Raw genomic sequence first — 11,276 nt, forward strand, 5'->3', positions numbered from 1 at the left:
GGGAAAAAAACCTAACTATATCTTTACCTGTCTTTTTTCTTATTTAGATATGTTATCACCTGCAATGGAAACCTCAAACATAACTCCTTCTGTATATAGTGTCCATGCATTGACATTACTTTCTGAGGTAAATATTGTCAGATTTTTTCACATGAACTTTCAAGTAAACAGTTAGTAAGTAGTTCTTACAAAGGAGATTTTAATTTGAAATATTATTTTGTAGTTCAAGAAATCAGTATAAAATAAAGTTTAGACTTTGTATTCAGATTAGTAGTTTGTTAAATATTAATGACAGCAATTTAGACCTTGCTCCCTGCCATGCACTATTTTTTTTTTTTACAAGTGTACTGTTTAAAAATGAACAGTGCTTTTGTATCACAGTTTGGTAGGGAAGGGTGGAAGTGGTATAACGATGCTGGTCACTATTAAGTATTTACAGTTTACCAAACATTTGCATGGGCTTCCCTGATAGCTCAGTTGGTAAAGAATACACCTGCAGTGCAGGAGACCCTGGTTCGATTCCGGGATCTGGAAGATTCCCTGGAGAAGGGATACACTACCCACTCCAGTATTCTTGGGCTTCCCTTGTGGCTGAGCTCGTAAAGAATCCACCTGCAATGTGGGAAACCTGGGTTCGATGCCTGGGTTGGGAAGATCCTCTGGAGAAGGGAAAGGCTACCCACTCCAGAATTCTGGCCTGGAGAATTCCATGGACTGTGTAGTCCACGGTGTCACAAAGAGTCAGACGTGACTTTAGCAACTTTAGACATTGCTCCTCCCATGCACTATTTTTTACAAGTGTACTGTTTAAAATTGAACAGTGCTTTTGTATCACAATTTGGTAGGGAAGGGTAGAAGTGATATAACGATGCTGGTCACTATTAAGTATTTACAGTTTACCAAACATTTTTATATAAATGCTCTGACATGCTCTTTTTTTATACCCTGTTATACAGACCTGCAGTTCCTTTTTGTTTCCCCTTTACAGATGTGGTTACTGGACCTTACAAAGATTAGAACAGTATGACTAAGGCAAATAGCTAGTTGACAGAGTTGCATCTCAATTCATGAGGTTGGATTTTTCCTAAATCCCCTGGTAACCCAGTCAGGGAGAGAGGTACTGAGTTTCCAGTCTTAAATTTGGTGTTTACTCCCTAATCACATTGGAAGGTTCTTAACCTCTCTTTTTCTCCTCTTCCTAGTAATATTTGCCCATATGTATATTCTTTAGTTACAATGGGAAAAAATGCAAATAGTTGCAGAAGCCATTCATGTAAAAGTGGATTTAAGGAATTTGCTTTTAGATTTTTCTAATTTTAAGGTATTCTAGATGTTCTTACAGATTGAAAACCACCTCTAGATGCTGTCAGTTTCAGCTCTCAGATTATACATTCCATTTCATTTATGTTTTTTTTAGGTTTTGGCTCATCTTTTGGATATGGTTTTCTACAGTGATGAAAAAGAACGAGTCATTCCTTTACTTGTAAATATTATGCATTATGTTGTGCCCTACCTCCGAAATCATAGGTACTACTATTATTTAACTAGATGTGTTAGTTAACTCGTATTCTGTTAAAAATAAGTTGTGTTCCTTTATTCCAAAAATGAAATTATCACAAAATGACTTTATTTTTACCTTATAGTGATAAAAATGTTTCTTTTACACAAGTGCTATTTCCCATCATTGCTTTAGGTAAATGTGAATACTTATGAGTAACTTAATATGATGAATAGTTATAACATAGAGGTTAACGTGGTTTTCCTTCCTCTCAGCGCACATAATGCACCCAGTTATCGAGCCTGTGTCCAGCTGCTGAGCAGTCTTAGTGGGTATCAGTACACACGGAGAGCTTGGAAAAAAGAAGCCTTTGACCTCTTTATGGATCCCAGTTTCTTTCAAATGGATGCCTCTTGTGTTAACCAGTAAGTCCTCCTGCTTCTATTCAACATGCTAATGCATCTCACAGAATCTGTTGAAATCAACTGCTATCTGCAAAGCAGAACACTTTTTAAATACTAACAACAAAATGTTAATTACATATCATGATCCTGGTTTCTTTCAGTTGGAGAGCAATTATGGACAATCTGATGACACATGATAAGACAACGTTTAGAGATTTAATGAGTGAGTACTATGGATGACAACCTAAGTGTCTTTCCTGTACATGAGCCATTCTTATTTGCTTTGCTCTTGTCCAGAAACTACTGAATTAGCTCTTTGTCAGGTTATAGTGATACGTAGTATCCTACAGGAATATAAAGTTGAAACTTGAAGAAGATAGCATAGTAGATAAATAATCAGTAAACTATTTGGCCTTGTCACATTTGTCTCTAACTTGTTTCCCCAGCACATGGCATGGAACCTGGCACTCAGTAATCACTGAAGGGAAGGACTGACCGCCAGGAAGGCCGAGAAAAGCAGGCAACAGGGACAGACCTATCAAACAAGTCACTCTAAGTCCTAGGGCTCTGGGGGATTCCCTGGCCATCCATCCCGTGGGCAGGACTCCAGGCTTCCACGGCAGGGGGTTTGGATTCCATCCTTGGTAGGGGAAGTGAGACCCATGCTGTGAGCCAGGGCGAAAAAGAAGATACTTGGGGCTGTGTTTATCTCCTTTAAATGAAGAAAGAGAGGGGCCAAGAAGTCAGAATCACTTTCCACCCCACTCCTTCTCTATTTTGTTTATAAATTGGGGTTCCTCGATAGTATTTTATTTGGGAAAAAAAAAGTTGTCTTGTTTTCTTAAAGTTTGAAAATTATCCAACTAATGATCTTAAATAGCAGCGAAGTTGAATGAATCCCTAGAATTTTATGTCCCTTCTTAACCAGGCTGCAGTTTCCCCTCTGGAAAAGGGACAGTGTATTCTCTAATCTCCACAGGTTTGTTTTAAGGTTGAGATTCATCTTTTTAACAGTTATTTATTAAAAGACAAAAATGCAGCAGGCATTATGCTTACCTTAATCCAATAAGTAAAATTATTTCAGGGAGCAAGTAAGAAGTTGTGAAGGAAATAGGGCGCTACAAGAGATTTTAAATAACAGCTCAGGAGCTCATACTTGAGGTGAAACTAAAAAAAAAGACAGCCATGAGCATGCCTAGGGACAAAGTATTCTAGGAATAAAGGACAAAAATTATAAAGTCCTCAGGATAGAAGCAAGCTTACTGAGTTCACGAAAGAGCAAAGACAGAATGGCTACAAAGAGGGAACGGGGGTGAGTACAAGACAAGAGGAGGGAGAGCTCGGTAGGCTAGGCTGGGCCAGGCCAGAAGTTTTTAAAACAATGAGAAGGATTTAGGCAGATGGCATAAAATAATGGCTTTATAAAATGGCATTGTTAGTGATTTCACTTTCTGAAACCTATAGTCAGTCCTCAATTTTCTTCTCTCTCCACATTGCACTTCCTACTAATTGGTCTCTGACTTGTGGACGCTGGTTCTGTGTGCCAGCCCATCTGCCTCGGAGAAGAGCTCCCCAGTCCTCCACCAGAAGCGCCTGTCTCTCGGATGTCATAGGGTTTCTAGACATTCTTAAAAATGAAAAGCACAAGCATCTTTTTTCAAATCGCTAGATGACTGTAACAACCTCTCTTGCTTTTTTATCCCCCTCAGCTCGTGTAGCTGTGGCCCAAAGCAGTTCACTTAATCTCTTTGCAAACCGTGATGTGGAACTAGAGCAGAGAGCCATGCTTCTGAAAAGATTAGCATTTGCTATTTTTAGCAGTGAAATTGACCAGTATCAGAAATATCTTCCTGATATACAAGGTAAACAGTGGAAAAGTATTTTCTCTATTTTCCAAACTGTTGAGTTTTTGTTGTTCCTTAGAAAATACTTTCCCTAAGTTGTAAGTTGGGGTGAAATATTTACCAAATGTTGGTGGATGGAGAATGTTGTAGAATTAGAAATTTATTCTATTGAAACAACAAAAATTAATTATCACTCGTATGTAAAAGAAATCAAACACTGAGTTCATAGGATTGCCTAAACATGGTCTCTATTTTATTATTTGGGTCAAATTTCCTGGGAAGTCATGTTTGAGAATGAGGTGTAAGACTGTTTTGCTGCAGCCAGGCATATTAGTGGGTTTTTTTGTTTTTTGTTTTTTTATTGTGGATGAGAGGTTATACACCTTTAAAGGAGGAGACTGAAATAGACACATAACCAGGAAATTTTAGCTAGAATCTGGGGACAGAGCAGCGGGTTGTGTAAGGTTTCTGATCACCTTCATCACCTGGGTTTGGTGGTCCTGTGTCCTGGAGGGTATCGGTGCAGTCATCACCCTGAGCCACCAGTGACCCTGTAGCAGGAGTGAACTTGCCCGGGCAGAACTGTTTGCTGCACACAAGTCAGTGTGCGGGCAGCCACCAGCCTCGGCAGGCGGTGTGGGGATTGGGTTGAGAATGAGATTGTCATCTTTTTACAGAGATTATTCCTCTCTCTCTGAAGATAAAGGACTCCTTCTTTTCTGACTCTTTATACCTAATGTCCAGTGTACATCGTACACACTACTTGTCCTGTGATGTTTTTAACATTGACTAGATTGGTGCTACTCAAAGTGTGGTCCATAGACTAGTATCAGTCTATTATTCCATCCATGATAAGTACAGAAATGTAGAGTAAGCATTTTAAGCCTTTACAGCAATTTGATAGAATCTCTTGAATCTAGAAATGAGAACATGGCACTGAATTTTATATATCTTTAATTTGATTTTTCTAGTAAAAATCAAATTAATGAAATTAATTTGATTAATCAAATTAATGAAAGTATCTGCACCAGATTACAAATTTTTTAAAAAGTTGATTCTTCATCATAGTTTTGGAAATACTGGATTATATAGAAATGTTTATATGGAAATGATTCTAAATATTTAGATATTGAAAATATATTGGATTTTTTTGTTTGTTTGTTTTCAGAGAGATTGGTTGAGAGTCTTCGTCTGCCCCAGGTGCCAACTCTTCACTCTCAAGTGTTCCTGTTTTTCAGAGTGTTACTTTTGAGAATGTCTCCACAACATCTTACCTCGCTCTGGCCTACCATGATCACAGAACTTGTGAGTTAATTTTAACTCAGGTAGTAAATCTGAATTATAAAACAATGTGACAAGCATCAGCATGCTTACTGGATAAAAACTAATTTTGGAAGAGAATTGAACTCTAGTTAAGCTTGTTACCGAAAATTTTTACAGCTGAAAATAGTGAAACAAGTCAGATTATGTCTCCATAGTTTAAACTTTGAAGTATGCAATATTCAGGGTTATTAGCTCCTTGTGAATCATTACTTCGTCTGATCTGGTTTAGTTCATTCTCTTCTACACTAACTTTTAACTGTGTCATGGTTGCCAGGCCTGGTTCCGCCTATAGTAGAACCTCCAGGGTGATTAGAGGTGGGTTAGCTGGATTTAGGTGGCCTGAAGGCATGCATCACTCTGAAATGCAGGACTTACCCAGATAAGCTGCTTCAGAGACACTCTGATAAGATTTTGTAAAGTCCCAAACAATAAATCTTCTTAAGTCCCAGATACCAGCCCTTTCTCCTCTCAGACCAAACCATCACCCTCATCTGAACAACTTGAGGGGTGGGGGGCGGGGGGAAGAGATGAGTAAATAAAGAGAAAACAATCTCTTAACTCTGAAAACCCAGCCCTATACTATCCTCACAAACAAATGGCTGTAACATTTGTCTTTTTATGGTTTGTTTCATAATCACCAAATAAGAGCATGCTTTCATCCCACCTCTGCCAGATGAGTAGCACAGCTCTGTGCTAAACATCCAGTTTTATTTTTAGAAACTAAGTATAATTTCATGATCCTAAAGTTGTATCCTAAAATTTGTGTTTGGATTGATGAAAATATAGCCTAAAGATAACTTGAAGGAAGGATTAGATAAACATTTGACACTTATTCTGTGGTCTTCAGGTACAGGTATTTTTACTGATGGAGCAGGAACTCACTGCTGATGAAGATATTTCACGGTAATATGTAATTCATTTTAGTATTGTCAGTGTTTAGTATCCTAAATCATCCAGAATGTTACTTTACAACTAGGATGGAATAGACACTATTTCATCTGAACAGTTTTATGTATTTAGTCTGTTGTTATCCAGTTTATCGCTTTGGGCTATGGGTACAGTTTCATGTATACCTTAGGTTTTTTAGACTGATTTAAACTATCCAAATTTGCGGCTGTGGGCCTCTAGACATAAATACAGTCTCAGGCAATGCTATTTCTACAACTGTCACCACAGTAATGTAGCAACATTGCTATGTGAACAAGGTTGGTTTTAGCAGGTCATCTCTTATCCCTGAAACATGCAGCAAAACCTATTACAGCAGGTAACCTGTAACTAAGGTATTCAGATGTCCATATCTTCCAGAAGGATCTCAGTTTAATGTACTAGAATTTTCTTCTTTTTAGTGAAGCAGTTTATTAATATATGACTAAACAGAATTTATTTTTATTTAGGAATTTTTGTACAAATCAGTTTACAAATTGAAAAGTTCCTTTGACACTGTGTCTTGAATTTGTTTGCTACTCTTCAGTGCTAGGTTTCTAAGTGTCCCCTGTACTAATAGCCGTGGGGATTATGAGAGGAATTTTCCCTCTCACTATCTTTACAGAAGGGCACTGAGTAGCAGGGAGGCCTGTTAGTTTCACAGCTTATATTTTTATCCTTCTTGAGTAGTTATTCTCTATTTTTATATTCTTAATATTTAAATGAACAGAAATGAATTTTTGATTTGAGAACAGTATAATTTAGTCATGACCTTGCTTAGCAACTACTGGTACATTTACCAGACTGATTATGAAAAATATTAGCTGGCATTTTGAGATTTTTTGGGAATTACCTGTCAGAGGGTACAACTGCTGACAGCACTGTCCCTGCCCACAGGACTTCAGGCCCCTCTGTGGCTGGTCTGGAGACAACCTACACAGGAGGTAATGGCTTTTCTACTTCATACAACAGCCAGCGGTGGTTAAACCTCTATCTCTCTGCTTGCAAATTTTTGGATTTGGCTCTGGCGTTGCCCTCCGAAAATCTTCCTCAATTTCAGATGTAAGTAAAATAAGGATATTAAGTAGACATTTTGGAAATGCATTTGCTTTGGTCAGTGACATCTAAGATAGAACTTTTTGTGTAAGTCAAAGTATTTATAATTTTTGGCAGGAGGATGGTGGGGCAACACTGTTATTGGGAGGTATTGGAAATGGTTGTCATGGATCTATTATGACCAAAAGACCATTCAGTCAGTAGACTGAGTAGCCAGCAGATGTGAGGCAGTGGGACACCTGACTCACCAGCTTCAGGCCCAGTGCAGGAGCTGGTGGTGGTGGCGGCGTAGTAGCTAAGTCATATCCAACTCTTTTATGACCGCATGAACTGTAGCCGGCCAGGCTTCTCTGTCCATGGGATTTTCTAGATGAGAATACTGGAATGGGTTGCCATTTCCTACTCCAGGGGATCTTCCCAACCCAGGGACTGAACCCGTGTTTCCTGCATTGGCAGGCAGCTTCTTTACCACCTTTTCTTTCAGATGATAGTGAACTGAACTAGTGATGGCAGAGGGGAAGAGGGAGAAATTAATATAACTAAATTCTCATGAAATGCCTTGTTCATAAGTGCTCAAAATATTTAATTATGGTTTTTCATATTTGAGCTTCCCTGGCGGCTCAGCCAGTAAAGAAACTGCCTGCAATGCAGGAGACCCAGGTTCAATCCCTGGGTCAGGAAGATCCCCTGGAAAAGGGAATGGCTACCCACTCCAGTATCCTTGCCTGGAGAATTCCATGGACAGAGGAGCCTGGTGGGCTATAGTCCATGGGGTTGCAAAGAGTCGGACACAACTGAGCAGCTATCACTTTCACTTTTTTTCATATTTGTTAAAGTAATATGCAAGCACTATAAGATTGTTTCATTAATACGTGGCTAAGATCATTGGAGAATTTATCCACATTAAATTATACATTTATAAATTGTATTATTCTATCCAATATATTCAAGAATATTGGCTATTAATAGGGTGCAATTAAATATTAATAGGATAAAGAGTAAGATACCAGAACCTTTTTTCTCTAAAAACTGCTGTTGCACAAGCTTACTTTTAATTAAATGTAATGGTAAGAACTAGAAATTTTTTTTACATTAATTCCCATTCCTTTTTCCCCCCATTTGAAACCATATATATTCACTTCTTAATGAATTTCAGTGGTTGGATGTCTGGTAAAATATTACTCCTGAAGAAATTTAGAAAAGGATACTAAGCAGAATTGTAGGAAACTGTCCAAAATTAACTAGGAAGCTTATGTTCACAGAGGTAGTAAAACTATAGTCTTCACGCACCTTTCCTTTTTAGCTTCCATGGTGAGAACCATAACGAGCTTACCCTCTTGTCAAGATACAGAAAAGGGATCAAAAATGTAATATCAACTACGTGTTTTTTTTTTTAACTACTATGTCTTTTTTTTTTCCCTTAAAATCTATAAGGTGGTAAAAGATAACATGGAGAATTTCATAATTTTTGAAAGAGTAATATCTTTTTACTCATGATTTTTTCAAATGTTTAAAAAGATGCTCAGGCTTACTCATAAGAGAAATTCAAATTAAAGTTATTAGTAACTATCAGAATGGTAAAGATCTAAAAGTGTATCTCCTTTTACCCTTAAGTAGAAACATTCTTACTAGTGTTGGAAGTATACATTGATATTGTCTAATTTTTCTCCAAAGAGGTTTATATTTACCAAAATTCAGAATACATATTTTCCTTAGGCCAAAAATTCTGCTATATCCTATGATTTATCCAACCACTGTCCTCTCAGAGACATGCACAAAATTCAGCAATTCATAAGGGTATCCATTATGGCAGTATTTGTAATAGCAAAAAATTGGACAGTGTAGGAAACTGGTTAAGTCAGTACCTTCCAACACTAGAGGACTATGTAGCTTATAAAAAGGATGGCATTTTATATGATCTTTCTCCAAGATATGTAATTAAAATAAGCAGCAGTCATTTTTATGTATTGAAAGAGATGGGGGTTGCTTGTGTGAATTCATGCTTTTTTATGCATAAACTCCGGATGGATATAAACTGGCAGTACTGGTGGAACCTGTGGTGAGGGGAGACTACCTTTCTCTTGTACAACCTTTTATACTGTTTGAATTGTTTTCATAGATACTAATTTTACTTATTAAAGATGAAATTTTAAACACAAAAATAGAATGGAAGTGTACTCAGAAGTCCTACTCAGATCTTTCTTAAATCCTTTCAGTCCTTTGCCCACCTTACTATGTAATAGGTAGGAACATCTGGCCAAGTATGTGATAGAGATTTTTACCTAGGAACGAAACATGTTCCTTGGTTGTGCTCATGAAAAAAACGGTGTTGAGTATTTTCCAGTTTTCATGTGTTCATTACAAATGTTCATTTACTCACTTCAACTCTGTGGGGTAGTTGACAGTGTCTTTACTCACTGACGAAGGCTTAGGTTAAGAAACAAGCTCAAGGTGACAGGGCTGCGGGCGGCACAGCTGAACATGAATCCGTGTAAGTGGTGCAGTCGCGATGTGTCTACTGTATTTAAGTGGACTTGTCTTAGAGGCACAGCGTGTATCCTACTGATGCTGATACCATTCTTCTATACATAGGTACCGATGGGCCTTCATTCCAGAAGTCTCAGATGATTCTGGTTTGGAAGTCAGAAGGCAGGGCATACATCAACGAGAATTTAAACCTTACGTAGTACGACTAGCAAAACTTCTTCGGAAAAAGGCAAAGGTATTGCATTCTTTTCAATTTATTTTTGTTAAGTATAAGCAGGTAACATTTGTAAGATATAGCATATCTTATGTACAACTTCCACTATGCATCAGGCTAATAAATTACAGATCTTTACCCAAGAAAATAGTGAGTTTCTTACTCTCATCAGTAGGCCTTTGTTACGAATGTTTTGTCTTTTCTTTGCCTTCAGAAAATTTCAAAACGAAATTGTACAATTTGGGGACAGTCTGGGTTGTTATTTTGAGTACTAGTTTGTAATACGTGCTTTGAGTGCTCAGAAATTTTCCAGTCTTCTGGCGTCCCCTTTTCAGGCAGCAGCTCTTAAACCGCATTCCACAGACTACAGAGATGGAATGGGGGACAGTGCAGAACTTGACTTAAAATCAAGTTGTTTCTTTAGGGACTAATAAGTAACAGAACAGAGATGAAGGTGAAAGTTGAATCCAGAGTTTAGGAGCACATTTGGGTACTTTCATTTTGATATTGCAGGGTCTGAAAAAATAGTCATGACAACAAATCCAGAAGCTGTGTGGTTATAGGTACATTGTCATCCCTGCATCTCATAGTAATGAGTTTTTATAGAACTCCTCCCACAAAATAAAAAAAAATGTTTTATTGGAAAGCATTTTCTCATCCAAAACACCTTAAAACAAGGTCTTCATGGCCAAGTCCACTTTTCACTGAGCAAAGGCTATGAGTTCTAATCTTTCCTTCCACAGGACAAGGAGGAGGACTTTAAGACAGTGATTTTGGAGGGATTGGAGATGGCCAGTCATCAGGTGAGGGTGGCTTTTTGATGCTTGTGATATGGCAGCAAAAGTTGCCACATCTGGACCAAATCTTGAGACACAAACCCAGGTCTGGATTTCAGCAGTACAAGAGAGGTAAAACAGGAAGGAAGTCTTTCCAGTGTAGACTGTCGAAGTGAAAGAAGTCGTTCACATGGAAACATGTTTGACTTTTTAAATTTTATTACTGAGGCAGTGATTTAGTTCTGATTAAGAACAGAAGCACTAAAACAAGTGCACTCTTCTTGATCAAGAGCTTTTTAGTAAAAAAGTCCTTCTATTAAAAGTACCTCTTGACAGGAATATAATCAAAAGGTTTGGAAATCGGCTGTGTAGATGGTTCAAGCATATCACTTGTTTCCCTTCAGACTCAGTTCATCTCTGCAGACCCTTAAATGGCTATTGAATCACGCTTGGACTTAGGGCAGTAAAAGTGGTGTAGCTGCCAGTCCCAGGACTGTCATTAAAGCCAGCATTACTAGGTGAGAGGAAAGGAAAGTGATTTTGTACTAAGAAATAAACTGATAGCTGCTGCTTTTTTTTTTAATTTGGCCATAGATAAAGAACAAAATGATCTTTTCTTATTTGTTCCTAGAGACTTCTAAGAAGGGAAAATAGATTCAAACAGGATTTTAAGCACACAAGAAAATAAGCTGGATTTTGCATCTGCTTCTCCACTAGGAAAACTAGTGATATTAAAATACTAAGTAAACA

At 37.8% G+C, this 11,276-nt stretch overlaps 1 protein-coding gene across 7 annotated transcripts in view; it reads left to right on the top strand.

The window, feature by feature from the left end:
- The window catches only part of DOP1A (DOP1 leucine zipper like protein A), a 131,027-nt gene that overhangs the window by 118,192 nt on the left and 1,559 nt on the right, over positions 1–11,276 (top strand). For 5 of the 7 annotated variants that reach the window (XM_086316939.1, XM_086316944.1, XM_086316938.1 and 2 more), the window contains 10 exons: positions 48–127; positions 1,418–1,527; positions 1,774–1,923; positions 2,064–2,125; positions 3,612–3,764; positions 4,915–5,051; positions 5,917–5,972; positions 6,891–7,055; positions 9,642–9,771; positions 10,494–10,553. In XM_086316939.1, the coding sequence (XP_086173065.1) occupies positions 48–127; positions 1,418–1,527; positions 1,774–1,923; positions 2,064–2,125; positions 3,612–3,764; positions 4,915–5,051; positions 5,917–5,972; positions 6,891–7,055; positions 9,642–9,771; positions 10,494–10,553 (1,103 nt within the window). The remainder of the gene's footprint in view (positions 1–47; positions 128–1,417; positions 1,528–1,773; positions 1,924–2,063; positions 2,126–3,611; positions 3,765–4,914; positions 5,052–5,916; positions 5,973–6,890; positions 7,056–9,641; positions 9,772–10,493; positions 10,554–11,276) is intronic. The other 2 variants (XM_086316940.1, XM_086316942.1) reach the window with 1 other exon arrangement.

This window comes from Bos grunniens, chromosome 9 (genome assembly GCF_055505025.1).
Source record: "Bos grunniens cultivar Pamir isolate PY7600 chromosome 9, Bosgru_T2T1.0, whole genome shotgun sequence".
Taxonomy (NCBI): domain Eukaryota; kingdom Metazoa; phylum Chordata; class Mammalia; order Artiodactyla; family Bovidae; genus Bos; species Bos grunniens.